This window comes from Typopeltis vanoorti, chromosome 12, assembly GCF_054136105.1.
Source record: "Typopeltis vanoorti isolate ZY-2024b chromosome 12, IOZ_Tvanoo_1.0, whole genome shotgun sequence".
Taxonomy (NCBI): domain Eukaryota; kingdom Metazoa; phylum Arthropoda; class Arachnida; order Uropygi; family Thelyphonidae; genus Typopeltis; species Typopeltis vanoorti.
In genome coordinates, this window is record NC_143560.1 from 103,237,280 (window position 1) to 103,261,422 (window position 24,143).

The window sequence follows — 24,143 nt, forward strand, 5'->3', positions numbered from 1 at the left end:
AAGGAATATAAGATCAATTAATGGAAAAGAGGAAGAACTTATACAAGAAATAGCCAAAAGAAACATTAAAATATGCAACATAACAGAAACAAAAAAAAAAGAAATGGAACAATGAACATACAAGACTATATATTTATATACAGTGAAGTAAAAAAAACAAATAGAGCTGAAGCCGGAGTAGGAATAGTAATACATAAAGAGTTAAAAGAAAATATAGAAGAATATAAATATATAAATGAAAGAATATTAACAGTTAGGATAAAAACAGATAGAGGTAAAATAAATATAATGTATATACAGCAGAAGAAGGAAGAAAAGAAGAAAACAGAAGCTTTTTATGAGGACTTACAACAAATAATTCAAGAAATAAAATCAAATGAAAAATTAATATTAATGGGAGACTTAAATGCAAGATAGGAAATATACCAATAAATGGAATCAAGCAAAGATTTAATGAAGAAACAATAAACAATAATCGAGAAACATTGATACAATTCTGAGCAAATAAGTTAAAAAATAATGAATACATTTTATTAGCATAAAATAACTTTTGGAAACACAAGAGGACAGGAAATCAATAATAGATCATATTATATGTAAAAAAGTAATACACCCATCAGAAATAGAAGATGTTAGAGTGTTAGCATCAGCAGAAATTGGAAGTGATCATAATCTGTTAATATGTAAACTAAGACTTTACAAGAAATGGGTGAAAATAAAATCTAAAGAAAACCAACACAGTGCCAAATAAAATTTAAAGTGGAATTATTAAAAGAAGAAAGTATAAAAACATTATACTACAATAGATTAAAACAAAAGTTTCAAGATAATCCATTAAGCAGCAAACATGTAGAAGATAACTGGAAGATTTTTAAAACAAATTTAACTGAAATAGCAACAGAAGTATTAGGGATAAAAAAAAGAATAACAAAATCAAGAAGATGAGCTCCATGGTTTAATGAAGAAATAAAAATATTAACAAAAAAAAGAAAGATAAATATCCTCAAATGAAAACAACAGATAATTGGAACAAATATAAAGAAATAAGAAATAAAGTTAATCAAAAGAAAATAGAAAGCAAAAATCATTTTGGGAATCATATACAAAAGAACTTGAACATGATTTCTATGGTATATAGAAACAAATGTCGAGATTTATTAATACACAAAAGAAGGAAGAAGCAGAATATATCCCAAAATTAAAAGTAGAAATAGAGGAATTAGAAAATTATTTTAAAAACCTTTATAACCAAACAGTTGAAACAAAAGTAGAACTAGATAAACAAATAAATCAAGAAGAAGAAATAAATACAACAGAAACGAAAATTGAAAATGCAATTAAAAAATTGAAAAATAGAAAATCACCAGGTCTAGATAATATCAATAATGAATTATTAAAAAATGGTAAAGAAATTATAATTCAGAGTTTAAATATATTATACAACCAAATAATAAATACAAAAAGATACCGGTAGAATGGAAGAAAAGTATAACAATACCAGTATTTAAAAAAGATGATGAAAAGATACCAGAAAATTATAGAGAGATAAATTTATTAAATACCTCATTAAAAGTACTAACAAGAATCTTAAATAATAAAATAACAAAGGAAATTAATAGTTAGCTTAGTGTCTGTGCGCTTCGCAACCATATGCCCTGGGGAAGGAGTGTCCTAGGTTCTATTCCCATCGGTGACGCGAGGAACTGAAGGATCTTCCTCAGCCAAGTTAGCCAGTCTTGGGCGTGGATAGTAGGGTTTTTTCCCCAGTTATCCTGGAGTTTTTCATCCTGCAAAGTAGGCAAACCGGCCTTGAGAACTCAACACTGCAGGGCACGGGATACACCAGGGCATAGGGCTGATCACCTTATCCTGTGAACACTTTGAGGTTCGATGATTAACAAACTCTCGACACCGCAAGGTAAAAGAGGGTAAAAGGAAAATGAGATGAGAAGAAATTAATCTATTAGATGAACAGCAAGGTTTCAGAGAAGATAGATCATGTACAGATGCAATATTCATAATCAGACAATTGATAAAGAAAACAATAGAATACAATAAGATTATTGTATTCTATTGTAACTATTTATATGCTTTATAGATCTGGAAAAAGTATATGACAGAATATTAATTCAAGATGTAATAGAAATATTGCAGAGAAGAAAAGTAGCAGAAAACATAATACAAATAATTAAAGAAATATATGATAATAATAGCCATATAATAAAAACACAAAGAATTAGTAAAGAGATACAAATTAGTAATGGTATTAGACAGCCAACAGTATTCAATATAATAATAGATGAAATAATACAAAAAGATAATAAAATACAAAATGCAAGAGTGAAAATAAACAATAGACTAATAAGAACTATATGTTATGCAGATGATGTAATATTACTTGCAGAAAATGAAACTCAGCTACAAATATTACTACATACATTTAATAAAGCAGCAAAATTGTATAATATGAAGATATCAAAAACTAAAACAAAATGTATGACAATATCACAAGAACCACAAAGATGCAAATTAGAATTGGAAGGTACCATTATTGAACAAATAACGAATTACAACTATTTAGGTATACAACTGAACTGGGAAGGAAGGCCACATCTAAAAGTCAGAGAACAAGTTGCAAAAGCTGCAAGATTATCAGGATGCTTGAATGAAACAATGTGAAAAAATAAACATCTTAGAGTAGAGACAAAACCAGAATTTATAAAGCAGTAATCAGGCCTATTATGACATGTAATGCAGAAACAAGACAAATGTTAAACACAAGTGAAATGAATATATTAAGAAAAATAGTAAATAGAACTAGATTAGATAAAATAAAAAATACAGATATAAGAAAACAGTGTGAAATACAAGCAGTAAACAATTGGGTAGCAATCCGAAGAATAAAATGGATTGAACACGTCACGTGGAAAGAAGAAGTGAAGATAGAATAATAAAACAAGTCTATAGTTGGAAACCAAAGATTAAAAGAGATATTGTTAAAGAAGATGAAGTATTGATCGCAACAGATGCTACATCTAATGTGTGAAGAAGAAGAGTCATTAGCTTCTATATACAAGTTGCCCACTCATGAAGATACTTCACATACAAACTTTATATGCTGACACTTGGATAAAAGATTAAACAAGAATATAATTTCTTGATTGTATAATCTATGTATATCATAATTCTTTGTGTTGGTGCGTCTGATAACAGTATGCACATCATTTGTATTAGCTATATGAAATAAATGGTTCTAATTTATTTAGCACTGTATTATTTAACTACTATACAACTGGTGCAACTAGTATTCAGATTAAAATCAGTTTAATTATTTTAATTATAGGAATGCTTTTCCTTGCAAATGAAGATAAGAAAATATTAAGCTATTATATTCCGGTAAGTTTTAATGCTAAATTGTTCTATTAATACTTATTCTGTAGAAGATTATTGTTGAATGATGTCTTCCAACCATCAGAACCTTTATGAGTTTTATGTTTAAAAACTTAAACAATGCTTAGAATATTGGAAACAATAGCTATAAAATGTGACAAAAACTCAATAAACGTTCACTGTCCATATATAATCTCCGAGAGGTGGAAGCTCCAAAATATAAAAATTAGGTCACAACTCTGACCAATAGAAAACAACGCAGATACACCCAAGACAAAAGCACCAAGCTGACATGACATAGTCTCCACTTTTCCCATGAGCTCCAAAGATGACACACAGGAGTAACAGTTCACACCCTGTTACTACCACCCTTAATCTTAGTTCATCATATTCTATCCTTCTCCTTTCACCTTCCTGAAGAATTCACAGCCCACCCTTAAAACCCAGGTTTAAATTTTGCATACCTTGTGTCTTACCTGCAATTCTCCCACATCTCTCTATCTCCACATTTCTATTCCCCTCCCCTTTTTCAGTCATACTTCAGTAATATCATCATATGCCAAATGCTGCTCAATAAGAAGACCACCAGGGACATCCTACAAAGGTATGTCCAAAATTATTCCTTCCTTAGATTTCTTCATATATCTATATCTTTAAAATATCAGTAATGCCCTAAAAATTGAGTAAAAAAGACAATGACATCATAAAAGGAGTATTCCTAAACAAAAATAGGCAAAATAGCCATAAAAATTAATATTGAAATATTAATATTTATTAATCATAATTTTAAATTGAAACAAAAGTTTTTATTTTTTTTTTTTTTTTTTTTTTTTTTTTTTTTTTTTTTTTTTTTTTTTGCATAGTATTTCTTTTAATCTTTAAAACACACAAAATGGAATACTCTGGTTTGCTACTCTCTTTCCAGACACCAGAATATGTAATTGGATCGCAATTGCATATTGGCATGCCATAAAGCTTACACCAAACTACATAAAATTGAAATACTACTACCAAGGTATATCATTTACAAGGATTCAGTAAGTTTGTTATTGGTATGAAGTCTAGTGTGTGCAACCCATATTTGGTGCTCTTTTGTATCCAGCATGTTTGGTCAGATCAGGAGGCTTCATTTAGACGTTTGCTTATGGCTGATCCCACGCTGCATTGGATTCAAGGGAAAAAAGGCTGCAGATACTGCAGCTTTGTTAAATTTATCCCTGCATGCCCTTTATACTGGCAATCTGACTACAAGCACATAAGAGAAAACTGAATATCCCAGTGGCAAACATAATGGAAAAGAGATTAATAACAAACTGTACCAGATCAAGCCTGAAATTAAACTCTGGAAATTTGGTCTACTCAGGGACCACACAGAGGAAGTTATTCATGTTCAGTTTTATACACTCCTTCCTAATGAGGGTTGATGACATGCCTGTGGGTGGGGCAAGGGGTCCTGTGATTCTGTTTTAATCATCCATCATATTTCATCAGACTGTCATCATTTCTCTATAACTTTTTTTATCAGTTTTGCTATGCCTTATTGCTCTCAGGCAGCTTTTATCCCCTTCATCAAATATACTTTATATATTTAAATTTCTTTAAAAGTTAATCTTTATAATTATATGTAATAATGTTTTAAAGTTAGAACTGTTATATTAATTTTACCTTTTATACTTCTTAGAAAGTTTTATATACTGATTTTACGTTATACTGGCATATTGAACAAATTTTCAAAAAATAAAGAATTTAAAAAACAAAGATGTTTAAAGAAATTTTCAAAGATGAAAATTTGTTTAAACATCTTGATGCGATTTCACCCAGAACCAATTTTATCATTTGGAAACAGGGAATATGTATATAAATATTGTTATGCATGTTACAGTTTTAAACTATATGCTGGAATGATATTCTAATTATTGTTTTGTAAAGGAAACTGTATTTTTCATTTCTTAATCTCCAGAAAGCTCTAGGAATGATTAAGTCTGACCACACTTCATGGAAAGCAATATTCACAAATTTCCAAGTGATTTTATCAAATCAGAATTTCCTCTGTTTGATCTTTGGCTAAACATTTCTTTGTCTCATTTTATCAGATTCATTTGTTGTCTTATTCTCCTAATGCTGCCAACCATTATGTACTTTTTTTTTAAAAATTTCCCTTCTTTTAAATGTTGATTTTCTCCTAATAGTGCAGTGATATTTGAACCTGCAGTCTGATGGTTGGAGAGTGAATATGCTATCTACTCGACCAACAACTAGGCCAACATTGTATAATTATGTAATCCTGTCATAATGTCCCCAACAGTTATGTAACTTTTAATATCCTTTCTTTAATTAAGAAAACTTCCCTAAAAATCCTTAACACTGTCCACATGAGAGCAATTCGACTTAGCAACAGAAAATGGAGGAATGATAGTTTCTATCATTCCTCCATAGTTCAGCAAAGCAATGACTGTTAAAGTACCTATGGAATAGACACTGCTAAAATTGCATCTGTAAGATAGAGGTTGAAGTGAATGTGTAAGATAGGGATCATCTATGACCTGTTAATAAGAGCAGTAGCTGCCCAGCATCCCTTTAATGTGTATTTGCAAACACACTAAACCTGCTTCTTCTCTTCCTCTTTTATTCTATCCGCCTCTGGAACATCCTTCTTCACGAAGTATTCCCAAACAAATGCAACCTGCAACTCTTTCAAGAAAAAAAAAAAAAACATTAATAAACTTCTATCTCTGTCTTCATCTGCACCTCACACATGGCACTTGATGTTCTTATGGGTCCTTTGACCTTCGATGTATAGGATCAATATAAAAAAATAAATGTTTCTCTAGTCCAACTTTCCCTCTTTGGAGCTTTTATGGTTCACAGTTTCAACTGGATTTCCTTTTCCAAATACACTGATAAAGCCAGTCAGGATGCTGAGGAATTGCCATCGATCTCACATAAATTGCTCAAATGCATACCAAATCATCTTAACCACTCTTCAAACACTTGATCTCTTCCCCATTAGCAATTCCTTTAAGTATATTCTGAATGCTGTTCATCACTAGGCCAGCGCTTCCAAAACTGTGGGCCGTGGCCCCCTTGGGAGCCGTAGGTTTTGTTGAGGGGGGGCGCTGTGAAATAATGAAAAGAAATTGAAAATGTTTTAAGACTAGGTAGATTTTTTTTATCTTTAAAAGAAATGTATTTAATTTTTATTATTTCTTTTTTGTTATTTTTTATATTTTAATGGCAAAAAAATCACACATTGATGTGGATTCACAAATTTTGCTTCCTCCGTATTTCAGTGTTTAATGAATGTTAGTAAATATATGCATATTCTCAAATCAGAAATCTAAGAATTGCAGTTTCAAATATTTCACCCAATACTGAATTTTTTGTGTAGCAGTATTGAAACACATTCATCACATTAATTTGTTATTAAACTTCTTTTATGTTTTTAATTCTTTCTTTATTACTAATCGTTTTACATTTCATGTGCTTGTACTGCAAATGTACAATAACAATATATCTATCTATATAAAAATATGAGATAATGTGCCATGTCAAATGTGTATGTAGGATGTTAAAAATGTAATATTTGCATTTGATTTTTGCAATATTCGGTGCATATGTTTTGTATTGAATATAAATACAATAAATATTATAATAATATATGACTATATTACAGTTTTTTTTCTGAAGGGGGGGGGGGGCTTGAAATATTTTAATTTTTCCAAAGGGGGCCCTGACATCCAGAAGTTTGGGAAGCACTGCTCTAGGCAATTCATATAACAAAATTGGGTACTGGTTTTTACTGCTTTGTTGCAACACCCATACAGCCATTCTCATTCGCAAGTTATCTGTCATTATGAAAATGCAACATGGTTGCACTTTTTGATTTCTGTGCCTCATTTCCTTGGATTATTGTTTTCAGTCTTTCAGCCCTAAGAATTGTAGTGAAATCATCATTAAAATAGTTTTTAAAAGTATGGAATATTCATTCCCATTCCACTTTAAAATCTCTTTCCTCCTCTTAAGCGATCAGATCGATCTCATCTGAGCCTTCCCATTATTCAAGAAACATACCAGTATTGTTCAGAGAACAATCAAACTGTTCACAGCTAGTTTCCATCAAAATATTCATCTTTCTTTTCTGCATATATCCTGTGTCAAAATATGCTACTCGGAAAGAAATCAACATACCCATTTTTTTCTCTAGTAATATCATATTTGAGTTTACAGTTCATATCTATATGTGAAAACAAACTATATCTATATGTGAAAATCTGAAAACAAACCCCAACTCAACATCACCAGAGTTAAAGATCGGTACTATCAACGTAAGAAGCCTGAATGGCAAAGAAATGGAGCTAGCTGAAGAATTAGATAAGTACCAGATTGACATAATAGGGGTGACTAAAACAAAAAAGACCAAAACTGGTGAGATCTTTCTGAGCAATAAATACAAAATGTTATATTCAGGCAATGACAATCAAGGAAAAGAAGGAGTAGCCAGAGTATTCAACACAAAATACGAGGCTAATCTTCTTGAATGGCAGTCAGTCTCAAGTAGAGTAATGTGAGCAAATATGAGAATGGGGAACTGGACAATGAGACTTATTTGTGCCTATGGTCCCACAGAAGGTTCTACTAAGGTAGAAGTGGAGGAATTTTTTGAGGCTTTAGAAAAAGCAACTGACACAATGAAAAAGGAAAAGTTGGTCCGTGTTGGGGATCTAAATAGCAGAGTAGGAAATGATTGTGAGACATACAAAAATATTTTGGGAAAATTTGGAGAAAAGAGCAAAGCTAATAATAATGGCAAATATCTGTTGGATTTCTGCTCAGGACATGGACTGGTTATTATTAACACCATGTTCCAACATAAAAATGTGCACAAATTCACATGGAGAGAAGATGCTAGGAATAAGAAAAGTCTCATTGACTATGTTATTGTTGATAGTGATGTTTTCTCCCTGGTGCAGGACACCAGAGTGTACAGAGGAATTGAAATTGGAAGTGATCACTATTTAGTCTTGAGCAGGATAAAATTGAATTTCATATTGAAAAGAATAAAATGTAAGAAAGTTTTAAAGCGAATAAAAGTTGAGCAGCTCTCAGATGTGAACTGTAGACTAAAATACAGAAATATTATTGAAAAGAAAATGAAAGAGTTTGAGAACAGGAATCAAACCTTGGAGATTCAGTGGCAAACTCTGAAGAAAACATTGATTGATTCTGCCAGAGAGGCATGTGGTGAGGTTGTCTGTAAGGATAAAAAAATCAGAACTCCCTGGTGGACACAGGAAGTTTAAAGGCAGTGAAGGAAAAGAAGAAAGCATATCAAAAGTTCCTGTCAAATAAGTCAGCTTGTGCTCTTAGAGAATACAGACAAATGCAAGAATGCTAAACACTCTGTAAAACTAGCTAAATAAAAGTCATGGGAAGACTTTGGCAAGAATATAGAAAATAAATATCAAGAAGGTGGCAAAATATTTTGGAGGTTGTTGAAGAAGCATAGGAATGGATGAAAGAGTGCTGTAAAAGGAGTTAGAGATGATAGAGGTGACATGAAAACGGGAGGAAAAGATATCCTTGAAGTATGGAGTAATTACTTTGAAAAACTGCTAAATGAAACAAGCAGTGATGACAGCACAGTGGTAAAAAACACTGCCCAGGCATGCAGTCAGGAATACATATCCATACTTGAAGTACAAAAAGCCATCAAAGGCTTGAAATGTGGAAAGGCAACAGGAGTAGATGATATTCCACCAGAAATGCTGAAGTATGGTGGTATAAGAGTCTTACAATGGTTGCACTGCATAATTCAGAAAGCCTGGACATCATCATCATCATCAAATTCCTGCCATGTACCCTCAAGGGGTGTACAGGATATGACAGTACTACATGAAAAATTACATCATTACTAACTTCCTATCTACAATTTTCCTCCAAATCAGTCTGTTACTTGTCAAGACTCCAACATTATCAGATCTTATTTTTTTATCGTCTAAGGCACTTTGTACCGTATCAATCCACCTATATATTGGTCTTCCTCTGGGTCGTTTTCCTGCCAACCTGGCAGAGAACACTTGTTTTGCTAATCTTTCCTCTCCCATTCTATTTAAGTGACCATACCATCTGAGATTAGCTCTGCTAACGCATTCCTGGATGCTGACAATGTCAAGTTCTTTCCCAATATCCTCATTTTTAATATGATATTGCCATTGATGCCATCTGTTCACGCCTCTAATCTTTCTCAGGACTCTCATATCTGCGGTCTCTAGTCTTTGGTCAAGTGTTTTACTTCTGACCCAGCTCTCACATCCATAAGTTAAAATTGGATTGAACACAGTCTTGTATACAGCTAATTTAGTGTTCCGACTAATTTCTTTCTTATTCCATATGAATTTATTCAGTTGACTTCCCACTATACCAGCTTTGCTGATTCTGTTGTCTATTTCTATATTTAGTTTACCATCTTCAGTAAAAATTGTGCCTAAGTAGCTGAAATGTTTTACTTGTTCCACAGGTTCTCCATTCACAACACAGTTGACATTTTCAATGATTCTGCCTATTTTCATTGTCTTTGTCTTTTTATTGCTGACCTTCATACCATATCTATTACAACAGCTATTCAATTTAGTCAGAGAATCTTGCAGACTTGTAGCGGATTTATTTAGAAGTATAACATCATCCGCATAAAGCAAAGAGCTGACATTAACATCTCCAATTTTGATATTAGGTTTAATACCACATTCCTTCATAATGTGATCCATATAGATAATGAATAACAGAGGGGATAATGTACATCCTTGTCTCACACCAGATTTAACATTAAACCATCTTCCTGTACTTCCTTCAATTCTAACTGCTGACTCACAACTCAAATAAAGACTAAGTATTGCTTGATATAATGCCCCATTGACACCATATAACTTCAGCGTATTGAATAGCTTCTCTCTTGGCACCTTGTCATATGCCTTTTCCAAATCGACAAAACTTAAATACAGATCTTTGTTATATTCCCATGCTTTCTCGACTATTTGTCGTAAAGTGAAGATCTGATCCTGACAGCCTCTATTTGGCCTGAATCCAGCTTGTTCTTCACCAAGCTTTTCTTCCACAATTCTTCTCAACCGTTTCTCAAGTATACTTGCATAGATCTTGCCAGGAACACTCAGTAGGGAAATACCTCTGTAATTCTCACATTCAGTTTTATTTCCCTTTTTATATGTGGGTACTATGAGAGCTCTACTCCAATCATCGGGAAGTCGTCCCTCTGTCCAGGCTTTCTGAACTATGCAGTGCAGCCACTGTAAGACTCTTATACCACCATACTTCAGCATTTCTGGTCGAATATCATCTACTCCTGTTGCCTTTCCACATTTCAAGCCTTTGATGGCTTTTTCTACTTCAAGTATGGATATGTATTCCTGACTGCATGCCTGGTCAGTGTTTTTTATCACTGTGCTGTCATCACTGCTTGTTTCATTTAGCAGTTTTTCAAAGTAATTACTCCATACTTCAAGGATATCTTTTTCTCCTGTTTTCATTTCACCTTTATCATCTCTAATTCCTTTTACAGCACTCTTTCCTCCATTCCTAAGCTTCTTCAACAACCTCCAGAATATTTTGCCACCTTCTTGATATTTATTTTCTATATTCTTGCCAAAGTCCTCCCATGACTTTTGTTTAGCTAGTTTTACACACTGTTTAGCTTTCTTACATTTGTCTCTGTATTCTGTAAGAGTAAAAGCTGACTTATTTGCCAGGAACTTTTGATATGCTTTCTTCTTTTCCTTCACTGCCTCTTTAACTTCCTGTGTCCACCAGGGAGTTCTGATTTTTTTATCTTTGCACACAACCTCACCACATTCCTCTCTGGCAGAATCGATCAATGTTTCCTTCAGAGTTTGCCACTGAATCTCCAAGGTTTGATTCCTGTTCTCAAACTCTTTCATTTTCTTTTCAATAATATTTCTGTATTTTAGTCTACAGTTTACATCTGAGAGCTGCTCAACTTTTATTCGCTTTAAAACTTTCTTACATGTTATTCTTTTCAATATGAAATTCAATTTTATCCTGCTCAAGACTAAATAGTGATCACTTCCAATTTCAAATCCTCTGTACACTCTGGTGTCCTGCACCAGGGAGAAAACATCACTATCAACAATAACATAGTCAATGAGACTTTTCTTATTCCTAGCCTCTTCTCTCCATGTGAATTTGTGCACATTTTTATGTTGGAACATGGTGTTAGTAATAACCAGTCCATGTCCTGAGCAGAAATCCAACAGATATTTGCCATTATTATTAGCTTTGCTCTTTTCTCCAAATTTTCCCAAAATATTTTTGTATGTCTCACAATCATTTCCTACTCTACTATTTAGATCCCCAACAAGGACCAACTTTTCCTTTTTCATTGTGTCAGTTGCTTTTTCTAAAGCCTCAAAAAATTCCTCCACTTCTACCTTAGTAGAACCTTCTGTGGGACCATAGGTACAAATAAGTCTCATTGTCCAGTTCCCCATTCTCATATTTGCCCACATTACTCTACTTGAGACTGACTGCCATTCAAGAAGATTAGCCTCGTATTTTGTGTTGAATACTATGGCTACTCCTTCTTTTCCTTGATTGTTATTGCCTGAATATAACATTTTGTATTTATTGCTCAGAAAGATCTCACCAGTTTTGGTCTTTTTTGTTTCAGTCACCCCTATTATGTCGATCTGGTACTTATTTAATTCCTCAGCTAGCTCCATTTCTTTGCCATTCAGGCTTCTTACGTTGATAGTACCGATCTTTAACTCTGGTGATGTTGAGTTGGGGTTTGTTTTCAGATTTGTTCCAGTAGCTGACTTTTCGCTGTTCGCCCTGGTTCCCTGGCGAAAACAACGGGGGCCTTGTTTAACCGGGCGACGCCCCAGCCGGCATGAAATTTTGTCATGTTGTACCATCATTTTTTATTTTGGTTTAACCAATAAGAATACAATTTGGTCGGCTAAATCCCAAATTGCCAGCCCATCCTCGTTCGTTCAGTATCAACGTAGATACCCAACAGGGTGCACCACGAGAAGGTGAGGATTGGACATTAGGTCAGAAGCCCTGGTCGGTTCTCCGCATTCCTTTAAAGGCTATGTGGAGGTCTCCTCTCAGTTATACAGCTTTGACCCTTAAGCACCCCTGGACAGAGGGACGAATTCCCGATGATTGGAGTAGAGCTCTCATAGTACCCATTTATAAAAAGGGAAATAAAACTGCACGTGAGAATTACAGAGGTATTTCCCTACTGAGTGTTCCTGGCAAGATCTATGCAAGTATACTTGAGAAACGGTTGAGAAGAATTGTGGAAGAAAAGCTTGGTGAAGAACAAGCTGGATTCAGGCCAAATAGAGGCTGTCAGGATCAGATCTTCACTTTACGACAAATAGTCGAGAAAGCATGGGAATATAACAAAGATCTGTATTTAAGTTTTGTAGATCTGGAAAAGGCATTTGTCAAGGCGCCAAGAGAGAAGCTATTCAATACGCTACAGTTATATGGTGTCAATGGGGCATTATATAAAGCAGTTCTTAGTCTGTATTTGAGTTGCAAGTCGGCAGTTAGAATTGAAGGAAGTACAGGAAGATGGTTTAATGTTAAATCTGGTGTGAGACAAGGATGTACATTATCCCCTCTGTTATTCATTATCTATATGGATCACATTATGAAGGAAAGTGGTATTAAACATGATATCAAAATTGGAGATGTTAATGTCAGCTCTTTGCTTTATGCAGATGATGTTATACTTCTAAATAAATCCGCTACAAGTCTGTAAGATTCTCCGACTAAATTGAATAGCTGTTGTAATAGATATGGTATGAAGGTCAGCAATAAAAAGACAAAGACAATGAAAATAGGCAGAATCATTGAAAATGTCAAATGTGTTGTGAATGGATAACCTGTGGAACAAGTAAAATATTTCAGCTATTTAGGCACGATTTTTACTGAAGATGGTAAATTAAATATAGAAATAGACAACAGAATCAACAAAGCTGGTATGGTATGAAGTCAATTGAATAAATTCATATGGAATAAGAGAGAAATTAGTCGGAACACTAAATTAGCTGTATACAAGACAGTGTTCAAACCAGTTTTAACTTATGGATCTGAGAGCTGGGTCAGAAGTAAAACACTTGACCAAAGACTAGAGACCACAGATATTAGAGTCCTGAGAAAGATTATAGGCGTGAACAGATGGCATCAATGGCAATATCATATTAAAAACGAGGATATTAGGAAAGAACTTGACATTGTCAGCATCCAGGAATGCGTTAGCAGAGCTAATCTCAGGTGGTATGGTCACTTAAACAGATTGGGCGAGGAAAGATTAGCAAAACAAGTGTTCTCTGCCAGGTTGGCAGCAAAATGACCCAGAGGAAGACCAAGATATGGGTGGATTGATAAGGTACAAAGTGCCTTAGACAATAGAAATATAAGATCTGATAATGTTGGAGTCTTGACTAGTAACACTGATTTGGAGGAAAATTGTAGATAGGAAATTAATAATGATGTAATTTTTTTCATCTAGTACTATCATATCCTGTACACCCCTTGAGGGTACATGGCAGGAATTTGATGATGATGATCATCTATATGTGAACTGTTTAAAAAAAAAAAATTCTAAAAGCTGGACTTCATTGTTTTTAAACATTCATACAAGTTTTTTGTTTTCAATGTCATACTCATTTTATCCTGCTCAAAACTTGATGACTTCCTGTTTCTAATTCCTATATCTTGTATCTTGGACCATTCTGAAAATATTACTCTCAATTAATGCATAATTGACAAGCCTTATTTGTATATTGTCTGCTCTCTCGCTCTCTCTGTTTTGATTTTTGTAATTCTTGTGGTGTTAGCGATGAATTATCATGTCCTGAACCAAACATTTCTATTGGATTGCGATTGATTTACTACTCTGCTATGCAGTAAACAGCAAGAAACAACATATTTCTTTGTATCATCAGCTTTTTCACTGCTGGCACCTATAACAGCACTGTGGGCTACAAATAAATTCCACTTCATATTTTCTCATTATTAAAAGTTTTCTGTTTTGATAAGTTGAAATCATACTGCCACTATAATAAGAAAAAAGTACAGTGACATGTAGAAATAAGGAGATAATTTTGCCACTGTATAAAGGACTGGTCAGATCACACTTGGACTCTTGTGCTTATATTTGGTCACCTGGTTTTCATTGTGATGTGGAAACATTGGAGAGGGTCCAGAGATGAGTTACTAAGACAATATCAGGACTCCAGAACGTTGGCTGCAGAGAGGTTGAAAGAATCTGGATTCTCTCAAACCTCTCTTTGGAAGGTCAGAAAGAAGTGATATAATAGAGACATTTAAGTTAGTGAGGAGATTTTATTGATTAATCCAGAGGTGAATAGAAAGTGAGAGGGGAAGAACCAGGGGCTATCACTGGAAGTTATGTAAGAGTGTGGTGAAGAAGGGTGCAAGGAGTAGATTTTTTACATGGAGAATTGTGAGTTAATGGAACACACTAATGGGAATGTGTTGTTAATGTAGGGAGTATAAAGAATTTTAAGATTCAGTGTGATAAATATGTTGTCGATCGAATGAACCTTCCACAGTGAGTCTGCCAACTCCACAGAGGGTGTAATGATAGTAACTCCAAGATCTCTTATCCTCATCACTTATTCCAAGTATAATTCCACCAATAAAATATGCTGTTGGATATTGCATCATGCCAAGGTACATAATTTTATATTTACTAACATTGAATTGACAACCATTATCATTTGCTCACACTTCCAGCTTATTCAAATCACTGTAAATACTGTATATCAGTAGCATCTCTAATTGCCCTGCCTATCTTTATATCATCAGTAAATAACTTCAAGATCTCCAAGGACTGATCCCTGTGGCACACCACTGGTCACCTTAAATCTGGTAGATTCGCATTCCCCATATACCCATTTCTGATACTTGTTTGTCAGCCACCCACTTGTCCAAGCTAATAGTTTATATTCCAATTCCACATTCTCTAGTTTATGCAACAGCCTTTTATGTGGTATCCTATCAAATACCTTTACAAAGCATCATAGTCTATTCATTCCCTTTATCCAACCCCTCTGTAGCATTATTATAAAATATGAGCAAATTTCTCAGACATCACCTCCCTTTAGTAAAGCTATGCCATTCCTTGCAAAGTATATCTTGTTTGTCCACCCATTTCTGTATGTGAAGTCTTACCAACTTCTCTAAAATCTTTTATAATTAATCCAGAGATACTGATTAGTTGATAATTAGACATATTAGTCTTTGCACCACTCTTGTGTAATGGGATTATGATATATTCTTTCCTGATTTAAGGAAAAATTATACAAACATGTCAAGGACCTAGCCAGTTTGGTTGAACATTCCTTTATCAGACATGCTGATATTTCATCTATCCCAATCGCCAAATTCTTATGAAAGGTATGCAATAGCTCTGGAATCTCCTTCTCATGCTCCCCCCCCCCCCCCATCTCTTCATCCAATGTAGTGGTAGCACTGAATACTACGTTACTATGTTGATAGATCTTGGTGAAGTGAGCACTCATTATTTGAACTGCCTCATCTGGTTCTGATACTAGAGTACCATCTGCAGTCAGTAACGTTATTCTTCTGCATTCATTCTTTCTTTTACTGACAGCATAACAATAAAATTCTGTTGGGTTGTCTTTAGTCTGTGCAGTCAATTTCCTTTTATACTCCAGTTTAGCTTTCTGTACAATACTTTTAACTTTTCATAACTCTTCTCACTCTTATTCTCACATCATCTTTCCACACCATCTGCTTACAGATTCCTTCCACATCATCTGCTTACAGAGCTCTGTAAGCAGATGATGTGGATTGTTTAATGAGATTGCACATCCATTTCATTCCCATTCTATTTGTTCTTTGAAATCTAGGGATATTTTCATATGCCACATCATTTGAAGCATGTACAAATCTTTCTATGCACTGCTGATACCCTTCCCATTCAACAACTGATACCATGGAACCAGAGATAGTATTCTCCCTGTGATTATCATAATTTCCAGATTTGTAGTTCAGCATATAACCTGCCTGATTGGAACATCTATATAGTTGGCCGCTTCACAGGTCAGTATAGCATAATCACCAACTAGTGGCAAATCTTTAACTGAAACACTTTCTGATGCTATGATCAAATCTTATACTCTTCATCCTCAAGTTGATTCTTTCACATACTTCTTGAGAAAGTTGTCACACAATGCTCAATAAATTCTCTCTGTTCGTATCATGAGTTTTCTCAGCTACTCAATCAATATTCAGATAATTTAAGTCACCTATAATAATTAATTATTTTGTACTCATCGGGGGTTGGGGTGGGGCATTACTTCATCCCAAGCAATTGAATTCAACAGACCTTGTTTCTTCAAGGTTTGTAGCATCCCACTCTATATTTCACAATGCTAGCCTTCATTTCATACCATATAGCCTCAAACTTAGTGCTACATGGGACATTATTACTATTATTGCTTTCATGTATTTCTATCCTAACTGGACTCAAGTCATCTAATATCATTAGTAGTACTCCCTCTCCTCTCTTTGCTCTTCTGTCATTCCTAAAAATACATATCATTTGCACTCAATTCTAGTTTTGCATCATCCAACTCTGAGAGCTGGTGTCACTAATGTCTACAATTTTAGGCCACAGTATATTCACCAGAGCAACAAACTTAACCACTTTATTTCTAATGCTCCTTGGCATTTGTGTATAGACATATCAAGTTACCTCCTCACTTTTTCTAATACTTAAATCTATAGTCTGCTTAGCTCAGTTTGGCTACTTTCTCTTTTTCCTCCCCACACACACTTAAAATGCTCAAACCTAAAGCATAATCCATCTGTTCAGCAGATTCATAACCGTGCTCACTGACATTTGTATCACTATCATGTCTACAAATTCCAGCTGCACTTACGCATTCACAGTATTCTTCCCAACTAGTTTTACTTCTTTTTTTTTTTTTTCTTAATTCTTCTGATTCAGTCCTTATTGCTAAAATCAGTTTGTCTAGAAATGGTTCTCTTTTCTTAGTGTACCTATAATTTCTGTTGTAATTTTTCTTTACCTCATTACATTACGTTACATGCATCAATAACTAATATAGGGTTGATGTGTAGACTGATTATTGCTCATGTTGATGTTTATAGGAGAAAACTGTCTAGGGATAATAATAAACTAAATTTACTTAGCTATTAAAATCTTTCTGAAATATTTTTCTTTGGCTTCCCTCTTATATAAATCCTTTCTACCACCATCACACATTCAAAAAGTCAACAGTCATTTCTTCACAGCTTATGCATTGAATTGTCTGCTATCATAGCCCTTCTTCTTAATTCCGTTTTATCATATCTAGGTATACAGGGTGTTCGGGATAAATTTGACATATTTATAATTAATTATATTTTTCCGTAAGTTACATGTATTAACACACACTTCTCTTCATTTAAAAGTTTGGACCCTTCTTCATTCATATACAAGATGTCAGAAAGGATGGATAGCTGGAACCCACCTGAATCATGGAAGAGAATAACTTGTATCATGATGATTCGTGCCTGCCATCAAAATAAGGATATTACGACTGCTGCCCAATGCTCCCTGAATACAGTAAAAACAATCAGGCATGAACTAGAGACTTGCAATGGTGACTACGAGGATGTAGCAAGAAGAAAGATCCCTAGCAGACGATCTGATTGCGTTCGTACAGCAGAATTCCTCGCAAATCTGCAGGAACAGGTGTTGAAGAACCCTGGCATTGGAATTCGGGCTTTGTTCGTGGAGTTGCTAACTGTAGTCAAGCCCTGGATAACAAGGGTAGCCAATGGTAGGCCGTATGTATGGCAGCAGGATTCGGCCCCTTGCCACACCTCTGGGAAAAGTCTGAAAATTTCTACGACTTCACCAGTCCAAATGTTTGGCCTCCAAACTCCCCAGACCCTAACCCCATGGATTATTTTGTATGGGGCGCAGTTGAAAAAGACACCAATCGCACTTCCAGTAATACAAAAGCCCAGTTAATGGATAAAATTAAAACAGTTTTTGCGGCCCTTCCCAGGGAGACTGTAGCATCAGCTTGTTCGAGGTTCTGAAGCAGAATTGAAGCTGTGATCGATGCTAATGGTGGTTATTTTGAGTAAATCTTGTTGATAGTATTGTAATTAACTCTGCCTGTAATGTTTTTTTGTCAATTCATTAAATTTAATAGATACAAAGAAGATTTTCTTTTTCCTTACGAAACTGTCAAATTTATCCCGAACACCCTGTATAGTAAATACATAAATAGTTAGTATACTAACTGTTTTCACTTTTTTACTCTTGACTCTCACCTCTTCCTGTAGTCCTTTCATATCCTTTCTCATACTTTATCAATAGACAAATAATTTGTTCTTGCTAGAACTACCATCTCTTTTACTTTTTTCTGCTCTTCAATTACATTCATTAAAGTTTTGATTTTTAGTACTTGGAGAACTTGAAATAGTAACACTGTCATCAGTTGATTTTACTTACCAGTTATCGTTACACAATATCTTGCCTGATTCAATGCTTTTTTGTCTCACTTTTTGTTAATTAGCATTATGTCCATCAACTGCCTCTCTTATCACTTTCAACTTTTTTCCAATTCCCTCATTGTCCATCTAATGATTTGCTTCACTCTTTAGATATTTTGAAAGTTAATTCATACTCAACATCTTCATTAATTTTCCTAGCATTACTCTTTACTGTCGTTGTTCTTGTGAGGTTTTTGATGCTGTTTTATGATAGGAAATATTTATTACAGATATTCAACAAAATAGGAAATATGATCAAATATTATAAATACATGAAACCATCAATCATATTACCATAAAAACTAGTTCATTTAAGAAAATAACCTAATAAAACAGTAAAAATCCCTAATTTCACACAAGTGTTAAAAAAAAATACACTAACCACTATATAGCCTCAAGCCAGGAAGTTTCTCCTCTAAACATCAAAATGTGAGATATATCAGAAACATAATGCAAAAACTGCAAATTTATTGTTTTTGTTATACATGAATGTAAGACATTGCATAAACTTTTTGTTTAAAAAATAAGTATGCAGTCAAAATAAGTTTTCTGTAGTTTTTATTTGTTTAAAACATACCTCCAAAATATGATGAGTATAAATGAAAGTAAGCTGAGTATTTATGATTTTGAGTGCTAACTCTGATTTTGGAGGTTTTGCTTTGGAAATTGGTAGATATTTATTTTGTCTCCTCCCAACATTGATGAAGTTGAGTGCATTCCCCCAGCGTGATAGATAAGAGGCAATGTTCCTATAACTAATACTGTTTATGTTTGTATATACACTTTGTGTTCTACAGTCATTCTTGACAAATTAAAAATCAGAGTTTATTCTTGGGGGGGGGGGGGGGGAGAGCACTGTTTGCTTGCACCAAAGACCAAATAATCTTTAAAATGGCTTGAAACGCATAGAAAATGTTCTTTTGTCATTGACTAGGATTATAGGATTAATCCTATATGGTTTAATATATGCTATGTTCTCTTCTGAGGAGGCCTAGTATCTTGGGAGTCACAGTAAGGCTATTCAAACCGTCAAAATTTATTTTGATGAAATAAAGGACGTTTACTAAAATTTGTCATCCATATTAAATTTTGGTCTAATTCAGATATTTGGAACTTTCTCCATGAAATTATTTGAGCTGATCTTTGATATTCTCGGAGTTATATATGCTTGGTAATTAATGCATGTAGCAAACCTACATAGTCGGAAGATGTCATCTTCATAACAGCTTTTTGGCTTCTGGTAAGTTATCCAGGCTCACAGAGATGGTAATGCTTTCTTCTCTTCTACACTAAAGTTTTTACTTTGCAAATAAATAAACTGGTTAGAGAATACATACAGTTGTAGAAAATGCCCTCATCTCTTAACCCTAGTTGTTTTTACTATAATCTAACACACCAGTAACATGAAGACATTATGGGATTTACACTGTTTTACAACTATTGTAATGTGAATTATCACTGAATGAGGTGATACTTTCCTGCAGCGAGTAAAGAATGTTGTTTCTTTGTCTAAAACACTTATCTTTATGCATTTTTTTTTCAGTCTTCTATTTCATAGCACACAATTTAATAAATAAAATGAGTAAAAAAATGCACGAAGATTAAAAAAACCTTTTTTTGATACCAGAGGCAATCTGAGGTACAGATCACCTCTTGTATCTCAACCATTTGAAGATATATATATAATCATATGAGATAGCTTAAATTTTAGCTATGTCCAAGTTCTATTCTGAGAGAGTGACCATTTCAAAACCACTTAACCAAGTAAATCTATTTTTGACAACTGGTTACTTAAAATCGGCTCCTCAGTAATTATACAATGTTTATAAAGTTCTTCAGATATACACTGCTTGAAAAGAAGTCAATTTACACCATAGTGCAAGGAACAATCTGCCATGGCACTTACTTAATATGTAGGACTTCCTTTTGCTGCAGTGACTGCAGTAATAGGAAGATACAGAACATACTTTCCACAATTGTATTATAGCTATCAATGGGAATTTTGGACCATTCTTCCTGTAGGCATGTCATGAAGTCCTGGACTGTTTGGGGTGGACGTCACCCAACCTCACCTGATGCTCCAGTTCATCCCAAAGATTTCAGTAGGATTGAGGTCAGTGCTCTCTAAGCCAGTCAAACCTTCCCATCCACAAGCCATGCAATAACAGCAACAGCCTTATGACACTATGACATTGTCTTGTTGAAAGAGTGAATGGTCACTTCTGTAGAAATGCCTCAAAGTATTTGCATTGTCCAGAATGTTCAGTTATCTCTTAGAGTTCACTGTTTGGGGCACCACAAACAGAGATCCGAGGCCAAACCAGGAAAAATAGGACCATACCATCACATTGCCACCTCTGAATTTCTTAGTTGGGGGTTATGCACTCTGGTAAGAATCATTCACCAGGCATCTGCCACACCCACACCTGTCCATCTGCTCGGTAGAGGGTGTAACATGGTTCATCACTTAATAACATGGCTTTCCAAACTTCCATGTCTCACTGTACACATGCTTTGCATCACTGAAGATGAAATTGCATGTTAATTCAGGCCAATCCCCGGAACAGTAAATTCAACATATCATCCAATGAATTTTGGAAGTTTATTTTGCACTTGATTAGACTATTATAAATTTAGCTTATAATAAATTGGGGGTTATGCACTCTGGTAAGAATCATTCACCAGGCATCTGCCACACCCACACCTGTCCATCTTCTCGGTAGAGGGTGTAACATGATTCATCACTTAATAACATGGCTTTCCAAACTTCCATGTCTCACTGTACACATGCTTTGCATCACTGAAGATGAAATTGTGTTAATTCAGGCCAATGCCCAGAACAGTACATTCAACATATCATCCAATGAATTTTGGAAGTTTATTTTGCACTTGATTAGACTATTATAAATTTAGCTTAATCCTTTATCCAAGTGTAAGCAAACAAAGTTGACAACTGAAAATATCTTCAGGACTGGGGCAAGGTGGTACATTCATAGGCAACTCATAGCAAAGGTGAACCAAGCTCTCAGCACTCCTTGTCTCAGTATCTCCCACAATGCAAAGCACATCTCCTTGCAGACATGATATAAATACCATCCGATGAATGGTATTTTTTGCATATTATCCTTTCATAGTACCTTACAGTCATGTTTAGTGAGTATTGTGGTGGATTGTCCACTACGGGTAGCACTTGCAGTTGACTCCTTGCACTTCCATCTCAGCATGGAATCACTGGTTGTGGACCTGGGATGATCCAATTTGACAAACCGATGGGCCAACAACAACATGGCATCCTATTACAATACCTCTCAAACTCCAATTCCCATCTTGCATCCATTTCACCCAGACACAGTTGCACACTGACTTGTGAGTATCATATTCATCCAATTTATACCAACTATAAACACACTCATTACATGGCACTATGCCTTGCCAACGGGAGCATCCACGGACTTCTTTTCTAGCAGTATATCTCCAGTGTGAAATATACACTCAATCTCATAGATCTTGAGTAGCATTTTGTAAAAATATATTGCTACTGCTGGAAAATGATTTTCTTCATCAAACCATATATGAACTTGGCTGCAACTCTCCAGTTAATGTTAAAGGACATATTACAGACATACTCACTATGATTAAAAATCGAAAATAAAAGCACAGCAAGCATAAATGAAGATTAAGCATTGCAAACATGAAGGTAAAAATTGGATTAGTGTAGAGTAACACAAAAACAATGCCAAAATCCTAACAATGTTTTAAAAATTAATTAAATTTTTAATTATTAAAGAATTAAATTATTAAATAAATTTAAATAATTAAACTAACCCTAGATGAACAATATTGAGGAGAACAATTTTCCACCAAGGGGATAATTGTAACCCATTAGTTATCCCAAGCTGTTGAGATTATTGTTATATAACAAGGTCTCTCAGCTCTTTGTTCATATGTGCCACAAGGAAACTGCTCTTATTTAAAACTTTAATCTTTTCATCAAAGAACCCTGTGTTGGGAGTAGATAGAATATTCTGCAAGTATTTGTCACATAATGCTTATAAATTGGTAAGATTCTTCTTATCACTTTTCAGTAACTGTATACAAACTTTAAATATAACTTCCATAGACTTCAAAAGTTTACATAATAATATTCAGTATGTATATTTTAATGTGTGTGCTAATTTGAAATATCCTATTTTTTTGCCTTTTGATACACATAAGTTGATAGGTGTGTGTGTATTATGAATGTTTTTTGAAAATATTTTCATTATACATTTTCTCACTTGTTAATGATATAGAAATGTGTAACATTTTAAGGTTTATTGGAATATATTTTTATAAGATTAATGTTGCATAATGACTTCAGAACCTTGGACCAGCACCTCGTTGGTGTTCTTTCTTAGACAGCCTAACTGAAGAACTAGAAGAATCTTCGCATGATACAGGTAAGCTATAATTTTCATTATGTTAATTACTACTTCTCATCTTTTGATGTTAACTAAATTAAAATCTGAAATCTTTTTTGTGTAACTATGGGTGAATGCAAAGGAATTTGCTGGATAGCATGCAGGTTTTTTGTAACCCATACATGCCAGTTGTGGATATTCACAGCTCCATTCAGATGAAAGTGGGCCTCATCTCCCCACATAATCATCCACAGCCACTCAGCATCCAACTCCACTCAATCAAGGAATGTTAAAGCAAATGTCAGTCAACTTTCCAAGTCCTTTGGGTGAAACTTGTGTCTGGGTTACCTTGAATGGGTAGAAATGTAAAATCTTCGGTAGAATTTTCCAGAGAGTTGTGTAAGGCACATCCATGTATCTCGATATAGCACATGCGCCACAGGAACCAATGCTGTAATTCATGACCTACTGCACAACAGCAGCAGTAACTTCATTCACTTGTTGTGAACTGATTGGTTTGCAACCTCTGTCAGATTTAACTCCTAATGATTTCATTTCTTCAAAAGGACTAATCATTTGTCGCAGTGCACAGGGAGATAATGGACTTTGTCAACATTTCTAATGGCAACGAAATTCATGGAGTGCAGCAACAGCATTACAATTGTTTAGGTAGTACAGCTTCATGAGCAAAGCATGTTGGGTGAAAGATTAGTACCATCACTGTGGACAGTATTAACAACC

At 34.4% G+C, this 24,143-nt stretch overlaps 1 protein-coding gene across 2 annotated transcripts in view; it reads left to right on the forward strand.

Annotated features, from left to right (window-relative positions):
* l(2)34Fd (nucleolar protein 10 lethal (2) 34Fd) overlaps window positions 1-24,143 on the forward strand; it is a 238,401-nt gene that overhangs the window by 146,616 nt on the left and 67,642 nt on the right. For both annotated transcript variants that reach the window (XM_090401368.1, XM_090401370.1), the window contains exons 12-13: window positions 3,344-3,396; window positions 23,363-23,441. In XM_090401368.1, coding sequence (XP_090257494.1) covers window positions 3,344-3,396; window positions 23,363-23,441 — 132 coding nt within the window. The remainder of the gene's footprint in view (window positions 1-3,343; window positions 3,397-23,362; window positions 23,442-24,143) is intronic.